Source organism: Colletotrichum acutatum (assembly GCF_030867785.1).
Source record: "Colletotrichum acutatum strain CBS 112980 chromosome Unknown BDZ83scaffold_9, whole genome shotgun sequence".
Taxonomy (NCBI): Eukaryota; Fungi; Ascomycota; class Sordariomycetes; order Glomerellales; family Glomerellaceae; genus Colletotrichum; species Colletotrichum acutatum.
Genome location: NW_026849003.1, coordinates 52,931 through 70,609, shown reverse-complemented (window position 1 = coordinate 70,609; position 17,679 = coordinate 52,931). Strand labels below are relative to the sequence as shown.

The window sequence follows — 17,679 nt, the reverse complement described above, 5'->3', positions numbered from 1 at the left end:
GAAAACCAACCAGAATCTGGAAGGAATTTTCGACCAACCGCATACGCCAACCCAGGGATCTTGGGTTCGATTTTCCATCGTCGACCTTCGCCGTCAATATTCGCATGACTTTTTCTATGCGACTTTCGTTCACCTGAGAATGTCAAACCCCCAAAAGGAGGTACAATGTCCCGCGACCTCGAGCGACTGATAGAGTCTGTCATCACTGACATCTCATGTTATGGTGACTTGGGTGAGTGAATCTGCCCTTCACGCTTCATGAGAACGAGGACTCTCGACTTCTTGTCCATCACTTCCAAATTATCATTCTACTCTCAGTTTGCGCAATTACACTGAGATGGCTGGCATTTGACTGTGCCCCCCACCACCAGTCGTGCGTTCAGCGAGGAAATTTGACTTGAATACTTTCTAGTTGGCGCATCTTACTGACAAGCGATTAATAGGATGCACTGTACTACATGTACTCGATTCACTCGGCACTTTTTACAAGGACACCCGACCCAGGCAAGATGCACCAGCAGAACCCTCTCAGCCAACAGGCGCGGAATCCAACCAGTTACTGTGGTCTACGGCCTGGGACTGGCTGAGAGTGAGGAAGGACGTCTCTGTGGGACCGAATAGAAAGTGGAATCATGTACCTCTGGTTGACATCCTTGCCTTGCCGGATCCAGACTCTCAGGGTGGAAAAGCAGCTCCCAGCACCTCAGAAGGTGCCGCAGAAGAAGAAGGTCCAAATGACCCTGAACCCAAAGACCTCGTCAAGTCGGCGCCGAAGACCCTGGGCCTTCGAAAGCGGCCTCGTATATACGTCTCTGAGGATCGCATGTGGGAATCCATTGCTGGACATGCGCCCGACTACCGAAGGGTCCCGAGACTGGAGTGGATGGCCTTGGTCGGTATCGCCTCCACTAAGCAGCAGGGTATCTTGCAAGGCGATTTAGGTCGGCTTGTTGGCCAAGACAAACGCTCATTGCCCAAAAGAACAGATGCTTTGGCAGAAAAGGGATATATTTCGAAACGAACGACGCTCGTCAGGGGAACCAAGACCAGCAAAATGTGGTTGACGCGCTTCGCACCAGCTCTTCCAATCGATCCCCTGAAAGCAACCGCAAGCCTGCACACGACTGTTGATATGTCCAGAAGCGCCCTGGCGTGCGACTTAGAGCCTGTCTCGTGGCGTGGCAGGTGGAATGGGGAATCGGTGGACTACATCTCTCTAGCCCAGACGATCATGGCCATTGTGAAGGCCTTTGGGATCATCAGATATCATGATCTACGATGCAAACTGGGCATTTTGGGTCTGAGATGGCAGATGAAAGTTGCAGCCAAGACGTGTCGATTCTTTGTCCAGACTGGTGCCATCCAGTATGTTGGCGCCACTTTGTCTGGGAAACTTTTCAAGGACTGCCTCAAATTCGACCACGATCTTACGCACGAGGACTGGGCTGCCTATCTTGCTACGGGGAAGCAAAAAAGTATACAGTCTTATCACAGCCTCAACGGTGGAGATCTTGGATCTGATCCGGCAAGCAAGACCGCCAACATGGACAGCCCAAGCCCGGAGACTGAACATGGTCGTGCTCTCAACAGAAGACGAATGAATCCACGCTCCAGCTGGATAGCCGACAAACCCCTAACCACGACAATCTTCGACAACATTTCTGCTGCAGGCTCCGCGGGTCTGTCGAACAAGCAGTTAGGAGACTTGACTCTGGGGCCATCTTTTCGGCGGTATATATCCTCCATTTCCTCAACAATCTCTCTCCCGACACAGCAGCCCATGCATCTCAGGCACTTTCAGGTATCGAGTGAGATGCACCGAAAAGGCAAATCTCAGCAATATCGCTATTTTGCACTCAGTGCCCAGCAAGGAGATGCCGCCGCTGCTAAAAAGAATCTCACTGGACAGATGGATGATGATCATTCTCTGGCTGACGGGATCCGTGGAAAGACGCTGGTTGGCCACTTTACAGATCCCACAGTGCCCCCTGACCCGTCCTATACTGCCATTGGCTTGACTGCTCTTGCTCGAGTTTTTGGCAAGGCACTCAATGCCATCACTAAGAGGAAGGCCGAAGCTTCGGATACTCTGCGAGTCAACGGGGCTCAAGAAGCAGGACGACTGCGTCAAGCAAAGCGAAGAAGGCTTCTGGAGCAGACGGGCGAAGATTCTTCTGAAGACGACGCGAGCTTTACAGCGGGAACGTGCTCGGAGCTCGACTCTACAACCCCCTCTGCAACGGCTGCCAGACGTGGTACGAGGCGACGACCAGCTGAATCAACAACAGCATCGAATATCGTGACGCTCAAAGTACATCCGGCAGCGCTGTCTAGAATACTCTCCAATAGTGATCGAGATCCCGAAGCCGGTGCGGTCCCGTATATCTCTCAGGCTCCTCCCGTCCATGGTACAGACCAGTCCACTATTCATGCTGCTGTTGGCCAAGAGGGCAAGCTTCAGGAACCTTCGAACGTAGACGCGCTATCGGCTACGACAACGGAGGTCGAAGCCCCTGCCGCCCTGCCGACGGATGAGCAATCCATTGTCGTGGGATCTCAACACTTGACTCAAGATGTGGAGATGCCCGATGCCGAAGCAGTGGATGCTATACTTGTCGACGACGTGCCTGTGAAGCGTGGAGGCCGTCGGACCAAAAAAGGGTCAGCAAAATCATCTGCCCGTGGCTGTTCCAAGATTTTCAAATGCGACAAATGTGGAGGGACTTGGAAGAACGACGTTGGTATCAAATACCACCTCGAGAAATCGAAGACACCCTGCAACCCAAACTATGTGGCACCCCTGATTGGGCCTCCTGAGAAGCTTTTCCCGGCTGCGAAACGATCGACTCTGCCGAAACGAGCAATTAATCCTCCTCGACAGATCAAACCTCGGCACTCGAGGTTATCTACCTTGAATGACACTCTAGACGACGAGGAAAGCCAGGAGGACGTCTTTGGCTTGCAGGAAAGAGGAGATGACGCTGTCACCGCCGATGTACAATCCTTCGGGGCCACTTCTTCCAGGAGTAGAAGACTGCGTACCGACCTAGGAAGGGAATCCGGCGTATTACAGGAGACAAGACAAGGCGAGAGAAGGGGCCTTGGCAGTAATCGAAGTGCGTCAAAGTCATCAAGTACGCTGAAGCCGCCGGTATCCTCGACACCGCTGCCCTTGAGCGGGCTCATTGATGATCCTGCCGGTGCTGTAAGAGACATGCCAACGAAACATGCCTCACTTCAGATAGCAGTTGGGAAAGCAAGGGGAGAAGACACACCAAAAGCCAAGAGAACGCATGTCTCCCCGGAATCCCACATGAAGGCTCTCACTGACACTGCTGGAATCGATCCACCGCGAAACTTGACGTCAACGAAATCGCCTGACCGCTCGGGGCGACGAGGCTCGCATCCGGGTCCAGCAAAGCGAAGTTCGAATGGAAGTCCCAAGCGAGCAGGCTCAGGAGATGCGTCAGCACCAGTTATCGAATCCAGCCCGCTGCCACATGCAGACGCACTGAGGGCCAGTCTAACCAACAGCAGTGCTCTTTCGAAAACACAGACCATGGAACGGGCACTTCAGTACATCCTACATGCGAGTGGCGGTGTCTTCCCTGGAGGCCAGTCCCTGTGGTACGCTACTATTGCTACGTGGGAAACTCTGTTCTCGTCTGAAGAGGCGCCGGACCATCAAATGTACAAAAACGCATTGGCAAGGTTGGCGAAGAAGAAGCAAGTGGTTGTTAGCACGCATGCTTTCAAGAACTCCAAAGGCATGATGACGAACTACCAATTGATACGGATTCCTGGAATCGAAGCGTCATCCCCGCCGGGCGCAGCTATGAAAGCGAACATTATGGCCCATCATCCAAGACTTTACATCCCGCCGGCCTTCAGGCCCAAGGCAGGAATGCCTGAGGAGGACAAGCATGACGCTCAGCCCGTCTTCTCCAGCCGTAGGAAGACGGTTCAGGTGATGGAGGTTCTTGATGCTCCTTTTTATGCCAATAAAGCAGCTATTGAGAGGCCAAATACTCCCCCCGAGGGATCCCAGACACCAAGGAAACGCAGGAAGCGAATGGTCACAAGGGAACAGATTGCCCATGCAGAAGATCAGGGTCCCGATGGAACACGAAAGAGAGACATCTTTCGATTCTTCGTGACAGGGCAAGTAGGACCAATCGCTGGGCCCTCCGAATCTCGCGGTGATGGACGGAGCGGCTGTTCTCCGAATATTGTCTTTCTCAATCCCAACACATATCTGGGACCCGAAACGCCAGAAGACATCCAACACACACCTCTTCCTGACGCCTCGGCCCCTGAACCAACTTATCCCACGGCCCCGCCAGAGTCTGACGTGGGCCACGACGAGTTCAGCGTCACCTTCGCTCATGTCGACACTATCGAAGGCGATAACGGTACTTGGCCGGCGCATGAGAGCGCATTCTTCGAGACGGAGGATCGTAGCCTGTCAATCAGTGGCTGGATGCCCGATTCGCGTTGGTTCCTCCGACAGAACTTGCCTCAAAATCTCCCCGAGATAACAAAGTGGCGAGGGGGGGCTGGAGACAAGTTACCCAGCAGCAGCCAATTCTACGAATTCTCCGACCAGGTCGACGCCTGTTTCGACTGGGAGCTGTCAGCTGAGGGTATGAAGCTCCTTTTGGCGGGGTCAATCGCCCCGGACTATATCTTTATCAACCACGGCGTCGATGACCTTCCGGGCGAATGGGAGAATCCTCAACTTGAATGGGACCCTGTGAACCAACTCAGTCAATCTGCCTTGTTTAGCCTCCACATTGCTGAACAGGGAACGACTGCAACTGACCATCTCTGGGGCGGCGAGATTGGTCGACAAAGAAAGCGCAAGCGACGACAGACCAAGCTCGGGACCGAGCCCAGGGAGCTTATGGTCGGAATCGATCTGAAGACCAGGACGCTCATACCATTGCCTAGAGACATGGACCTGAGAGATGCGTCTAGACGGAACGCCGGGCTCGACGAGACGAATGAAACCATCTTGATAGCCGCATTCGTCGTCACAAGGACACTTCTTGGTGGTGCCGACCGAATCATAGAATGGGGTCTCATGATGACCTTGTTCCCCGACATGGCCCTCAGCGCCATGAGACGATTCTGGTCGAAAGCCCGAAAGGATCGCGGAACTTTCATCAGCCAGCTTTCTGAACGATTCCAGATTCAATTCATTTCAGCCTACGAGAACGAAGAATTTCCACCTATTGACTTTGACAATTATATCGACTACGACTGGCCGCGTCTTATCAAGTGGACCGCTGGTCTGATTGAGGATTCGCAGGAGTTGCCTGCCAGCAAGACTGCTCTGGAACGGGGTTACTCTCTTGGCTCAGCCTGGACGGATGTAACCAACTGGCGCGACGAGTACTATAACTTCCAGATGTCTGTCTTTAACAGATTTGAGGCGGCCACTTCACGCCCCGCGATTTCCCTCGTGGATAATGATGGGGGAGCGCCGTCCAAGGACACCGAGGACCTAGCCATTGCTATGTCGTGGTTGCGCTCCCTTTGCTACACGCATCGCGATAAATATGCGCCGCAAGATATAAGGAAGAAGATGGCAAGTATCGGAGGCGGAGACGAGGAGCGCATTCAATCACTTCTCGAGCAAGCGGTCGAGACTCTCCAAGGTCAAGGTGTCATCACGGACAGCAAGCTCAAAGCACTCGAGGGCCGCCCTTACCGCCTCACCGAGACATTCTTGCCGCGATTCATCAAGTGGACGAACGAGGTCAAATACATCGACGCCGCCAAGTTCAAGCAACGACTTGATGTAAGCTTTCGACGGGGCGAAAAGATCCGGATTCCCTACGTCTTGAGGGATGGTGAGGTTATGGCCATGATGAATTTGCAGGCCTACGGAAGAGTTGCTGTCACCACAGTTGATGTCCCGAATATCCCTCTCGGATTCGACCCGGGCAACTACGAAAGTAGGAAATACCCCAAGTCATACTACAACTTTGGTCTTGAGATCGAGGCCACAGAGAAGTACGTTTACAATGAAGATTTGGCCCTCCTACAAAAAGCCAAGCATAGCAAGCCTCCGAGGGAAAACCATAATCGGGCGGTTCCATTGTGGTCAGATTTCTTTGGGGAGCTCAACCATGATCGTTGGGCACAAGTTCTTGGTGCGGTTGCGTTCGTTGTCGCAACTCGAGGACCCCTGAATGTCGCGTCCGTTTGTGCCGTGCTCAAACCATATCTACAAGAATTCGAGGTGCAGATGGTGTTTGACTGGGGGAAAAGATATGGTGTCTTGAAAGGTATTACCCATGGAAAGAGTTTCACTGTGAATGAGTGGTGGTGGCTGGTCGTTGGACAACAGCGAAATATTTTGTGAACGACTCGTGACGGTGGATGTCATCAGGGTATTCGGGGCGGCGCGCGTATGAGAGCAGTCGCTACTGGATACCGGTTAAGGGGCCAACAAGTACATTGGAGTAGTATTCCCATTCCGTTGTAAACATGGGCTTTTGGCCCAGTGGCCATTGTATCAATAAAACAAAGTCTACAAGTATCCGGATGATGGTATACCATGGATATGGGCAAGTGATAACGCCTAAACAACCTCAACCAGACGCCAGCAACCGTGAAATAAACAAATTCTCGCATTCCAGTGTTCATCCAGGGTGTCGGGGGCTGGATCCCCTCAAGCAAATTGTAAGGACATCATCGTGACTAAAAGTCAAGCAAGACTTTGAGAATCATGGCCAGCAGAAGTACAACGAGAACGACAATGGCTCGATCAACCCAGAGCGGTACGCCTTCGTCATACGCGCGGGTGGTAGGAGGAGCCTGGGGGCGCACACTAAGATTCGGGGCCGGAGGCAGTGAGACCGTCCGTGTGGGGGTGATAATCCCTCGACCTGGACGCGCAGGAGGGTAAGATGCCGCCGTCGCTGGTGATTGTGATGTTGATGCCGAACTCGGGGCCGCCACGACTGTCTCAGGTGCCGTACGAACAAAGCCTTCAGCCAGCTCGGCACTCTCTGCATCCACCGGTTCGGTTCTTGGTGTCGGAGGCACCGGTGTCACTGCTTCTGCTGATCCTCCTGAGCCCTTGGGCCCAGTCATCTCATCTTTGTATCCAAGCTTCAGCTCGGAGGGTATCTCGACCTCAGTCGCTGAATCTGGCGAGTCGGAGTTGGCCTTCGCCGATTCTTCACATTCTTGAATGATTTCAATATTTGTCTTTGCGCAAGTTGGGCATTTGAATGTGTGTGATGCAATGGCATGACGCTTCCGTACAGAATCGCTTGTCTCGAGACCGCCGAGTTGGCCTCTTGGATCCGTCTCCATGAAGCTACGCAACCTTTTATCTTGTTAGGCGACGGGAAAACATCTCTAATAGGGACTGGAAAGGCAGAGAGAGGGAGTCCAAGGCTAAACATACGCAACGAGTGCCGTCCTCACGCCCCATGCAGGTTGCCATGTCTCTTCGTGGTGGCCGCTGATGCTTAGACAAATCTCTCTGTTGGTTTCGAAACGGCCGCTGGGTGTAAGGAACCGGAAACTCGGCGGGCGAAGGGGATACGTAGGTGGCAACACGATGCGGCCATGGTAGATGCCTTCGCTGTAGGAGGAGTTGGGCGGCCCGCGGAAAGTGAAGTGCCATTCGAATAGATCTGATTCTAGTGGAGTAGCCGTATAATCTGGCGATGGAGAGCTGGAGAGTTCTTGGGCTTCGCGCACTGATTTGGGCCCGATTGATTAGCGAGCTTCTAGGTGGTCAGATGGATAAGGATCCAACGTATGAGGGACACCTTACATATGCGCCGTATAGTCGGCGACTTTGAGTTGAACTTGGGAGTCGCCATATTGCGTGCGCTGGTTATTGTAACTTTGGGTGATGTAATCGTCCGTGGATCGATAATCGGCGCAAGTCGTCTTGTCTAGATATCCAGCACACAGAATAATTCAGACCGGGAAGTGGTGGCTTTTGATTGAACGAGTGAACGTCTGAGTCGGGTTAGGTCGCACAAGGTTGCGTAGGAGAATGGATAGTCGATGTAGGCGCAGAAAGACAGGCTGGTGTTCAACAAGTCTAGAAGTGTACCTATGTATGTGTATGTGACAGGTAGAGGGATAGGTGGCACTAACTTTCTCATGTCGCGTCTGTCACTGGAGTTGGGGAGGGGTGGGTTCTTATCCAGCCGGGGGGCTTAACGGTGGAATCGACGACGACCCTGACGCCGCTAATTGAGTGCCCAGGGGTTTGTGCCTTTGTTCTGAGGGTACTGCGGCAATGAGGCGCTGCAAGTTGGAACTCGGAAGTGTGAGGTGCTGCTAGCCAAGCACCCAATGGAAGGTTGGTGGGTGCCGGAAAGGTATCCATCCCTAAGGTAGATAGGTACCTTACCTTATGTGCCTTGCAAGTCACAAAGGAAGTACGTACCGAGCGAATGAAGCACGAGTCACTCAGTGCTCTTAGGTAGACCGCAGGTAGTCTCCTGGGCCAAGACGAAAAGAGCGTGTTAGATTGCACTTTCTGCCATTGGTCCGACACTTCGGCACAAGCCGACTTACCTAAGCATCCAAAGACCTCTCAGATTGTCAGTCCGTCAACGACGTTTCTCCCATAACGTGCTGATGAACGGCCATCACTGTCCGAAAATCCCGACCTTGTTTCCCAGCAAAGTTTAGAACGCCTAGAGGCAAAGGCGAATCGAAGGTATGCGAGCCCACCCGTCCGGAATCAATTGAGTCTCTGGCGGCCTGCTGACGAGTTGCAACCTCAAGAAACCCTCCATCCATCCATCCCCCTCGAGAATCTTCCCTGAACGACGCGCCTAGCGTATCGACTTTCGCTATGTATACCGGCCCCAAGCCTCCGACGCCTCACGTTCCTGGTGTGTATCGCTTCACAGCGACTGCCCTGGGTGCTGGCATGTGGTTCTTCGTATGTCCCTCATCGAAGCCCTAATTGATACCGCGAGGCCGAGGAAGCTAATGTCAATCTGCGCTATCGATAGCTCATGTACCGCGCGAAGAAGGACGGTACGTTCCCTACTTTCGATGATACTGATTGCGTGAATGCTCACGGAGATGTACAGGAGCTGTGTTGCTGGGCTGGAAGCACCCTTGGGATCATTAAATCGAAACCTCTGGGAAGGGGTGGTCTAGTAAACAAGAAGTTTGGGGGATGCACGGAAGATGCGCGATATCGACAGATCATTCGGCATTCGCCAGTCCAAAAGTCAGGCAAATATAGGCAGAGGAATCAACAATCAGCCACTCTATTATGGGTGCAAAGCAATTATGGCAGGCACAACTATGCTTGGGTTCCGTCACTTCTTCTACTGAGTGTTGGGCTTTTCGAAGAGGTAGTGCGACACGCCCCAGGTGTCCCCGCCTTGGTAGGCGAACAGCTCTGAACACGCCAAGTAGAAGATTTGCCACCTGTTGAACCACACGCTGGCGTTCTGCTCTCCATATGTCTCGACCAGGTGCGGCCAGATCTCTTTCTTGTGGGCGAGTATCTTGCTCAGCCAGTGCTGGATGCTCGTGTTAGCTCGTCATGCTGAGACTGATGTACGGTAGAGAGGAGATCGGCGGCAACTTACTTCGCACGTCTTGGAGTAGTGTTGTCCGTTAACCCACCACTGCTTCTGGATCTGAAGGTCCCGTTGGAAGAATAGGAGCAGGTCAGTGGAAGGCATAGTGCCTCCTGTGAAGAAATATGTCGTCATCCAGCCCTCCTCGCTGAAATCCCTCGCGGTCAGCGCTTCTCGATAATGAACAATATGGCGGCCATTACTCACTAATCGTAGGGAGTGGTCTTGTGGGCAAAGATGTGGACAAAAAGCTTGCCACCGGGCTTCAAGGCCCTGCCCACCTTTGCCATGAGGAGCTCGTAGTTTTTCATGTGCTCGAATAGCTTTTGTTACAGTCAACATCCATTTCATCGGATACATCTAGCGGTCAGGAAAAATGCATACTTCAATAGAGACAACTCTGTCAAAAGACTCCCGCTCGAACTCATAGTCAACAACGTTACCTGTGATGACCGTGAGGTTTGATAGCCCTTTCTCCTTGGCTTTTCCATCGATGTACTCCTTCTGGGTTTTGGAGTTGGAAAAGGCCGTGACCTTGGAGTTGGGGAGTACCTCGGCGAAGTACAGCGCTCCTGATCCCCAACCGCAGCTGCAAACGTCAGCCAGGCCCTAAATCTGATATATGATCTCACGATGCATAGAAAGGACGGGAGACGACTCACCCGAGATCTAGGATACTCATACCATCCCTCAGTTCGGCCTTTTCAACATACGTCTGCAACATGGCCACTTCCGCCTGTGCCAATGTCTCGCCTCCCTTGGGATAGAGACAGCACGAGTACTTCATGCGGGGGCCAAGGCATGCGGCGAGGACGCCGGTGCCAACCTCGTAGTGCTGCTTGTTGGCCGCAGCGGTCTCAATAGCAATGGGCTGAGTGCGCAATTTCTCGATGAACGTCATCTTGCGCTCGTAGTCGAGGCTGAGGGACGTGCTCGCGATGGAGTCGAGACGCTCCTGGAGCTGGCGCCGAATGCCTATCCTGATGACGGCGTGGGGCAGGTAGCCGCTGTCGAGGATCCAGTCTAGGTGTTGCGTTAGAAATGTGTTGCCCAGTCTTATGCTGGCTTCACAATGAGCTTGATGAGGCTTGGGTGCGAAGACGTACCCATGTTCATCTTCGCTGCAGAGGTGATTCGCAAATGTCCAGTGAAGTGAGGGAGGCAGAAGCAAGGGATTGACCGTCTCTATGGCTTGGGTCCCAACGCGTGAGGTTGTATTGTACTTTGAAACCAAAGCGATGTCCGAGCACCCAATCCGAGTGAGTTCTAAAGCGATATAAGTCGTTGACTGGTGCGAGATCTTTAGGCCAGTCCAACGGAGATTACTGGCACGAGAACTGGGAGTAGATGATAGCAATCGAAGCTTGACCTAACTGATTGTAGGGAAGCAGTTGAGGGCTAGCTAGCTGTGCTTGTGGCTGGGGTGGCAGGTCGCATGGTGCAACCGTGACCCCCGGCCACTCGGAGCCGGAGCGACCCGCCTGGACTAGGTCGGCACCGGAATGCGGGTCGGTGGATCATCGATGACACGTTCATTTACGATCATTGCACGGTCAGCTTAGCTTGCTGCAGCACGATTCTGCTTTCCGGCTAAGAAAACAAGACCAACAGCTTCATATTTCACGTGGAAACTAGATTTCAACTACCACAGTCGATTGCTTGTTCAATACATCGAGGCAGTGCTCGCCATACTCTACGTAGGAATATGGGAGCGTGTCTTCTCAAGCCCCAAAGGCATCTCTCTAACCGTGTAATCCTACAACTCCATGTGCTCCAGAATCATTTTATACTCCTTTCTTTGCTTCGGCTTCTTCAGGGAGTTTTCTTTGAAATGTCCCATAGCCCGAGCCAGCTTTTGGAAGAGGTACTTTTCCGATGCCCATGCCGTGACCAAGTAAACGCCCCCGAGTAAAATCATAAAGAGTTCAAAGTCCCAGCTCGTCTTAGTAAGTTGCATCAGGTGCCTTACTGAATGCCCTGGGCCAATAATCATCCATAACGTAATAGAAATGGTTGCCACGATGGTTGCCATGAACGGCCCTTTTCAGAGTTAGTTTAATGGACAAATGTTGCTGCAATGCCACTTCACCTACAATTCTTCAGCGCCTTTTCCCTGAAAGGAGGACCCGCGTTGAGTACCACACCCGCCAAGATGTACTCAAAACAGGACACCAAGAATAGGACCGTATTTTCCGAGTTCTTGATATTCGACTTGTCATGGTTGACACGTGGAGGTACGTACCTTTTTATGCAGTTAGCAATGCGTAAAGAAGTGTGTGGGAGCAAGGTGGGAAGTGCTCACCATGACTGCTTTCTCACGGCGACATATACAGCAGTTTGCACTAGTATACAAATGACCATCTGGCCCAGCAATGGTACGAGCACCTTGCGCGAGACGAGGTCTGCAGTCGGTCGCTTTCGTGACAGGACAGGGTATGGCCCAGCCCAGCTCACTACAATACTTATGAGCGTTTTACTGAAAGGTTTTGGAATGGGTTCGCGACTTACTGAAAATGGCAATAGGAAGAATCAATAGTAGATCAATGAATAGGAACTATAAAGTATGATCAGCTAGTGATGAAGCTTTTGGCGATCATGTCAACTTACTTGAAAGTCGCCGAGATTAGAAGCTGTAGCATAGAGAAAGCTCACCGACGTGAACTGGATGGCCGAGTACAAACTCATATACTTGAAGCAACTGAAGCTCGTCACAAGTGCGGCACGACCCTCGCTAAAGATATGTGTTATGACGAAACTCTGCTTCGCGAGTAGTGGCATCACTTACCGGATAACCTGAGGAACGCAACCGATGTCAAAGACGCGTGACGTGAACGGAGCTGCAACGGAGGCTTCCGCCTCTGAGAGGGAGATGCCAACATCTGCAGCCTTGAGAGCGCCGCAATCATTCGCACCGTCACCACAGAAGCCACAGCAGTACCCGATCGCTTGCAATTTCTCGACTAGCTCGTGTTTTTCATCTGGAGACATACGCGCGAACACTCGACCACGGACCAGCATCTAAGATTGTAAGCAAAGCCAGCCAGGTGGCACGCTCGGGGCAAGAACATACTCTCTGCAACACCAATGGAGGCGCGAAGTCCACAATCCAGCGAAAAACCTCGCCGCTGACTGCTAGAGAGTAATTGCGGATGTCATTGATGTTGTATGCCAATGATGCGTCAACGTCAGCCGGAGGTGGTAGCGGCTGTGCAACAAAATTAGCTTTGCAACAACGTCTTTCAAATTGGAATGAACTTGCAAGAAGAGTCTGTTCGTTCAGCTGGAAACCTCCATTATCAATGCTTTCCCACTGTAACCGAGCCTTTGGATCACCGGCGTTGCCTGGTCACTGTTAGAATCAATCAGACGCCTCACTTTTCGCCACTTACCTTCTATGAATCTCGGAACAAAGCAGTGCGCGGTCTTGTTGATCAAGTTGCATTCACGAGCAACACTGATGGCAGTCAAGATGTTGTCGCCTGTTACCATTGTCGTACTGATGTTCGATTCCAGCAGCTCAGTCAGGACAGGTGCCGTGGTCGGCTTGAGCTTGTTCTCGAAGATGATGAACCCAGTGAACTCCAGTTGCGACTCGGCCTCGTGTCGCTTCATTTTCTGGGCTTTGACCCAGCTAAGTTTTGGAACATGGCGAGCTGCGCAGCCAATGACGCGATAACCCTTGTGTGTATAATAGGCAAGCTGATCATCATAGTCGACTGGGACTATGTGTCGAAGAGGAGGTTCAAGGTCAGCGGTGCCTTTCGAGGTGCACGGAAATCAGTTTGGTAGATATGGATCACTCACAGCTGTCTTCGCGACATATTTCTCGCATGCATTCAGGAGCACCTTTGACATATATGTCCCCGCTTTGCTGTCCAAATTGTCGAACTATGACGCTTGCTCTGCGGAGCTGCGAAACGAATTCGAAGGACCTCAGTACTCCCAATTCGAGCGATTGCTGGCCAAGTGGGTTAGTCTTGCTTTGATCAAAAGGGGTCCGCAGCCTACCGATTGGTCTCCTTGTTGAGTAGTGCCTCGCAAAAGAGCATCATGCTCAGCTGGAGGTCGGGCGACTGACGGCGAAAGGCTGCCCTGATCTTGGTCGTCTGCCTCGTTGGGACTCTGTTTGCCTTCTTCGAAAGACCATCTTGTAAACTCAAACATTTTGAGGTCAAGCGGATCGCCCATCAGCTCATCGTCCACAGACCTCAACGAGTGGCAAGTTGCCATGGTGTACAAGGCTGCCCTCAATTTTGCCATCTGGGCTGGAACGCCAGCCTGCGCCTGTACGAAAGACGACGGATCGGTAAGCACATCCGTGAATCTGCCTGTCACCGGAGATGCAACCCGAACACCGAGTATGTCCAATCCGTCCTCTGTCAGGGTGCCGGTCTTATCAAAGCACATGATGTCAATCTTACCACCTACGTTGACCCGTTGTGGACTGATACAAAAGATTTGTTTCTTCTTCAGTCGACTAAGCGCGAAGTTGGTCCCAATGGTGAGCGTCGCGGGCAGCGCTGGCGGCACGACGATAGTGATAAGATCGAGCGCACGGACGATGATGAGGTGCCAGGCAAGGTGAAGCCGCAGGAAGTTGAAGAGAGAGGCGATGAAACCAAGCATGGCTACGATCGCCATGACACTGATGTACCGGAAAGAGTCTCTATAGAATTTGAAGCCGGATGGTTTGGGGAAAAGCATGGACCGTACAAGAGATCCCTTCGTGGTGCTGAATCCCGTTCTGACCACGAGTGCGAGGGCGACAGCGTCTCCATCGCGCTCTTCCTGCGGCCGCCGGGCGCGAATGATCTTAGTACCACAGAAGAGGAAGTGTTTGCCAATTTCTGGCGACACAGTCGGTGCAGCCAAATCAAGACTGTACATCGTCTCATCGGTGGCTGGTGTTTTTGACACAGGGACCGATTCACCTGAGAGCGAGATGTAAGTCAGATAAGTTTCACTCATGCGGAAGTGGGACTTGCGAGTGAGACTCACCTGTCAGCATGCTCTCGTTAACGATGCAGTCGCCGCTCAAAAGCAAGCCATCACTTGGAAATTGAGTGAGATTTGGGTCGCTGACCTCGTAAACGTCACCAGGCACGAGCTCGCTCGAGGATACAAATCGCCCTATGTCTGTCAGGATTTCGGACGATTTTATAGGGCAGCTGAGTCCTTACAGAATCCATTTCGAAGGACACGCACATCGCACTCGAAGCGAGAAATCTCGCGGAGTCGTTTCATCGTCTAGCTCCATTAGCCTCCTGCTAGACCAAAAAAGCACAATGTTGAAATCGACCTACCGCTTTGGTTTCAATGAGGGTGGTGGCGATACTTCCAAACGACATAAGGAAGATAGCCACGGCGTAGTAATAATATTCATCAAGAGACCACAGAATCAGACTAGCGATTTGGAAGACGTAGAAAGGATGGAAAACCTGGAACGATTAGCATCTCGACCTATCACTACAAATGATTTCTTACCTCATCTACGAGCAACTGCGGTGTTGACTTTTGCTCAATATCAATCAGATTATTTCCAAACACAACTGCTCGCAGTCCCTTCTCATCGCTGTCTATGCCGGCACGTACGGCGCGAGGATCGGTCCAATTCGGATCAACCCAGCCGTTGAATATGACAAACTTGTCCTTTTGCTGGTTGAAGTACAAGCGAACGTAACGATAGTTGAGCATACGCAATTCGGTGATGATTGGATCGTAATCATCATCCACCCCGTAGCTCTTCCCAGTGGAGCCAAAGATGGTAGACATGGGTCTACCGTAGAGCTTTTTGTCCACGTCCATCAGGGCAAATTCTCCCCATTGGTTCTAGACGAAGTCAGCTCATGTGTAATAATAGGGGCCACGCATGGCTTACCTCGACAACAACCCAGTCACACTCGGCTAGCGGAGACGGCAGACCCAAAAGTTTCACATGCCATCTAGGAAACCATCTGAGTAGCAGCCAAGCGATGCCAGCAGTGCATAGGCAAAGTGCGACATAAGCAGTGAAGCCAAGTCGACTCGTCCGAAAGCCAGCAATGGCAATAGTAAGGTCTTCATTCACCATGTAAACCTTCTGGCTCAAACGATCTCCACCAAGGCTCTTATTGGTCATGCCACTGTCTTGGCGCAACAGACGGGCGTGAACAGACGATCTCGAGTGCGTTGACGACCGCCTGCGTTGGGACATGTAATCATCGATGGTATCGCCGTTTTCGTAATCAGCGTAGCTTTCGTCATCGTCACCAAATGCAAAGTCCCCCACATCATCTGACAGGCTTTGACGTTCATCTTCGAACGAAGTAGGAGAGGCTTCGGGTTCATCGTGATAGTATGCAAAACTCGTTGTAGAGTCAGCACGAGGCCGTCGATGGGAGAAAGCTGAAACGCTGGTAGGAAGGCTTTCGGCCACAGGACCAGAGAAAAGCTGCAGACGGTAGGATCTGAGTTAATGCGCAATTGAAGACGGGGTTTGGTTTTGTCTGACCTCGTCATGGGCCATCTCCACCTCCTCGAAGATGCTCGTTGAGCTCTGATTCGAGTCGAGCCGATAGAGCGGCGCATGGCCATTCCTTGACGTAGAGGAGGCACGATGGTGCCCATTCTCTCCTGACGCAGGCATATCTGCAATTTCTTCAGGGCGATCTAGTCGCCGTAACGGTATCGAAGGTTCCAGCTCGAGAGACAAGAGGTTGAAGGCGTGGCTGAACTGCCAAAACGAGAGTCAAGTTGAGAGAAGCGGTGTTGTGGATTCGGCGAGAACGGCGCATAACCGTGAGTCAAGACGCTTACTTGAGTTGCGGGAACTAGAGGAAGCGATTTAGGGAAAATTCGAGGAAGCTGAGCTGTGATGCGCTGCGATGCGATTTCGGAGTTGGGAAGTCGATCGGCAGGTCAAGACAGTCAGCGCGAATGCCCGCACGGTCGGCTCAATCGTCCTCAAATTGCGGTGGGATTTGGATTTCTAGCTCGAGCGCGCGAAGTAGCAGGAAAAGCCAGGCAACCGTAGCTGTCTCGTTGAGCTACGCAGATTAAATGTTGGCATTCCGCATACTAAGGGCTTCAAAAGTAGCTTAAGCTAGGTGGCATAGGAGAAATATTGCAGGTTGTCAGGGATTGTGAGGCGACTGGAGTAAGGTAGGCAGGTTTCTCCGTCCTTAGGTAAGGTAGCTAGCTATCTATCAAAGGTAAGGTGCCTGTGCCTCGGAAAGGATGTGACGACACTTTCATGAATCTGCTTACCTAAGGTAGCGCAAGCTGCTTCAGAAGGTAGGTAAGCAACCGTATCATGCCGGAACGGTGGCTGGGCAACTGGACGTGCTGGGCCACCTGCTGCACTGATAGGAGACGAACCGCTGGAATTTGGGAAGGGCGGAATAGCTTACCTATCAGGTTGGGAGAGGGGTGGGAGAGAGGAGGGGAGTTTTGTCTCGTGGAAATTTTAGGTAAGCAACCATCGGCAAATGCCGACAGAAACCTTTTGGGGTAACCACCTCACAGGTACCTAGTATCGACCAAAACCATGTAGACCTTGTCCAGCTGGTCTGAATTGATATTGATGGAAATGATTAATGTAATACAGATTATCTACCTCATCCTAATTTCCTGCTTTCGGGTAGGGTATATACCTAGCTACATCGCGAGGAACTCCTCTGATATATGATGATGCTTTGGGTGCCGTCCAGGTTCCGCAGGACGAGAGGGAGCACTGTGACTGAGGTAAGGTAGCCGTGGGTAGATACCTAGCCCCAGTGGCCCGCGCCGCCATCCCCGCATTACCTCACTTGGCCAGCGCTGCCAGCCACTTACGGGTATCGTAGGTATTCAGTAAGGTATGGAATCATGGAATGCTGAGATAGCCTGGGTCAAATTTGCTGGAACGATATGGTTTGACTGCTAGCGAGTGGTTTCACTCGCTGTTTGTCTCTTGGGCTTTGTGCAGTCGTGCAGCGACAAAGAGGACTTAAAGACCCAAGCACCATGGCAGTTATTGAAAGTCCATGTTGATTCTTTTGTTAACACTGATACCTTCTCAACATGTCTGACCAATAGAAGCTACCTATCAAGAGAGCCCAGCCCAGGGATGCGGGAC

At 52.0% G+C, this 17,679-nt stretch overlaps 5 protein-coding genes across 5 annotated transcripts; 2 read left to right on the top strand and 3 right to left on the bottom strand.

Moving 5' to 3' along the window:
* Positions 1-165: 165 nt before the first annotated feature.
* BDZ83DRAFT_747845 (uncharacterized protein) lies at positions 166-6,370 on the top strand (the record flags this gene model as incomplete). Its single annotated transcript, XM_060513515.1, has 2 exons — positions 166-232; positions 444-6,370. 2 exons carry the CDS (start codon positions 166-168, stop codon positions 6,368-6,370), a joined length of 5,994 nt encoding a protein of 1,997 aa, XP_060369875.1.
* A 338-nt stretch (positions 6,371-6,708) lies between these two features.
* BDZ83DRAFT_567470 (ubiquitin-conjugating enzyme/RWD-like protein) lies at positions 6,709-7,847 on the bottom strand (the record flags this gene model as incomplete). Its single annotated transcript, XM_060503960.1, has 3 exons — positions 6,709-7,342; positions 7,424-7,721; positions 7,799-7,847. 3 exons carry the CDS (start codon positions 7,845-7,847, stop codon positions 6,709-6,711), a joined length of 981 nt encoding a protein of 326 aa, XP_060369874.1.
* A 992-nt stretch (positions 7,848-8,839) lies between these two features.
* Positions 8,840-9,124, top strand: BDZ83DRAFT_747843 (uncharacterized protein; the record flags this gene model as incomplete). The annotated part of the gene is made up of 3 exons (XM_060513514.1): positions 8,840-8,929; positions 9,003-9,027; positions 9,084-9,124. The coding sequence occupies 3 exons, from the start codon at positions 8,840-8,842 to the stop codon at positions 9,122-9,124; spliced, it is 156 nt and encodes a 51-aa protein (XP_060369873.1).
* On the bottom strand, positions 9,056-10,803 carry BDZ83DRAFT_445930 (methyltransferase). The gene is made up of 6 exons (XM_060503137.1): positions 10,691-10,803; positions 10,247-10,607; positions 9,969-10,173; positions 9,792-9,907; positions 9,594-9,732; positions 9,056-9,524 (listed from the first exon to the last, which is right to left on the bottom strand). Exons 1-6 carry the CDS (start codon positions 10,698-10,700, stop codon positions 9,327-9,329), a joined length of 1,029 nt encoding a protein of 342 aa, XP_060369872.1. The 5' UTR covers positions 10,701-10,803; the 3' UTR covers positions 9,056-9,326.
* A 537-nt stretch (positions 10,804-11,340) lies between these two features.
* BDZ83DRAFT_567690 (ATPase) lies at positions 11,341-16,209 on the bottom strand (the record flags this gene model as incomplete). The annotated part of the gene is made up of 16 exons (XM_060503975.1): positions 11,341-11,624; positions 11,678-11,826; positions 11,887-12,037; positions 12,093-12,138; positions 12,192-12,315; positions 12,370-12,602; positions 12,655-12,926; positions 12,974-13,306; positions 13,389-13,542; positions 13,593-14,515; positions 14,583-14,714; positions 14,765-14,831; positions 14,888-15,022; positions 15,069-15,413; positions 15,463-16,014; positions 16,075-16,209. 16 exons carry the CDS (start codon positions 16,207-16,209, stop codon positions 11,341-11,343), a joined length of 4,035 nt encoding a protein of 1,344 aa, XP_060369871.1.
* Between the last annotated feature and the right edge of the window lie 1,470 nt (positions 16,210-17,679).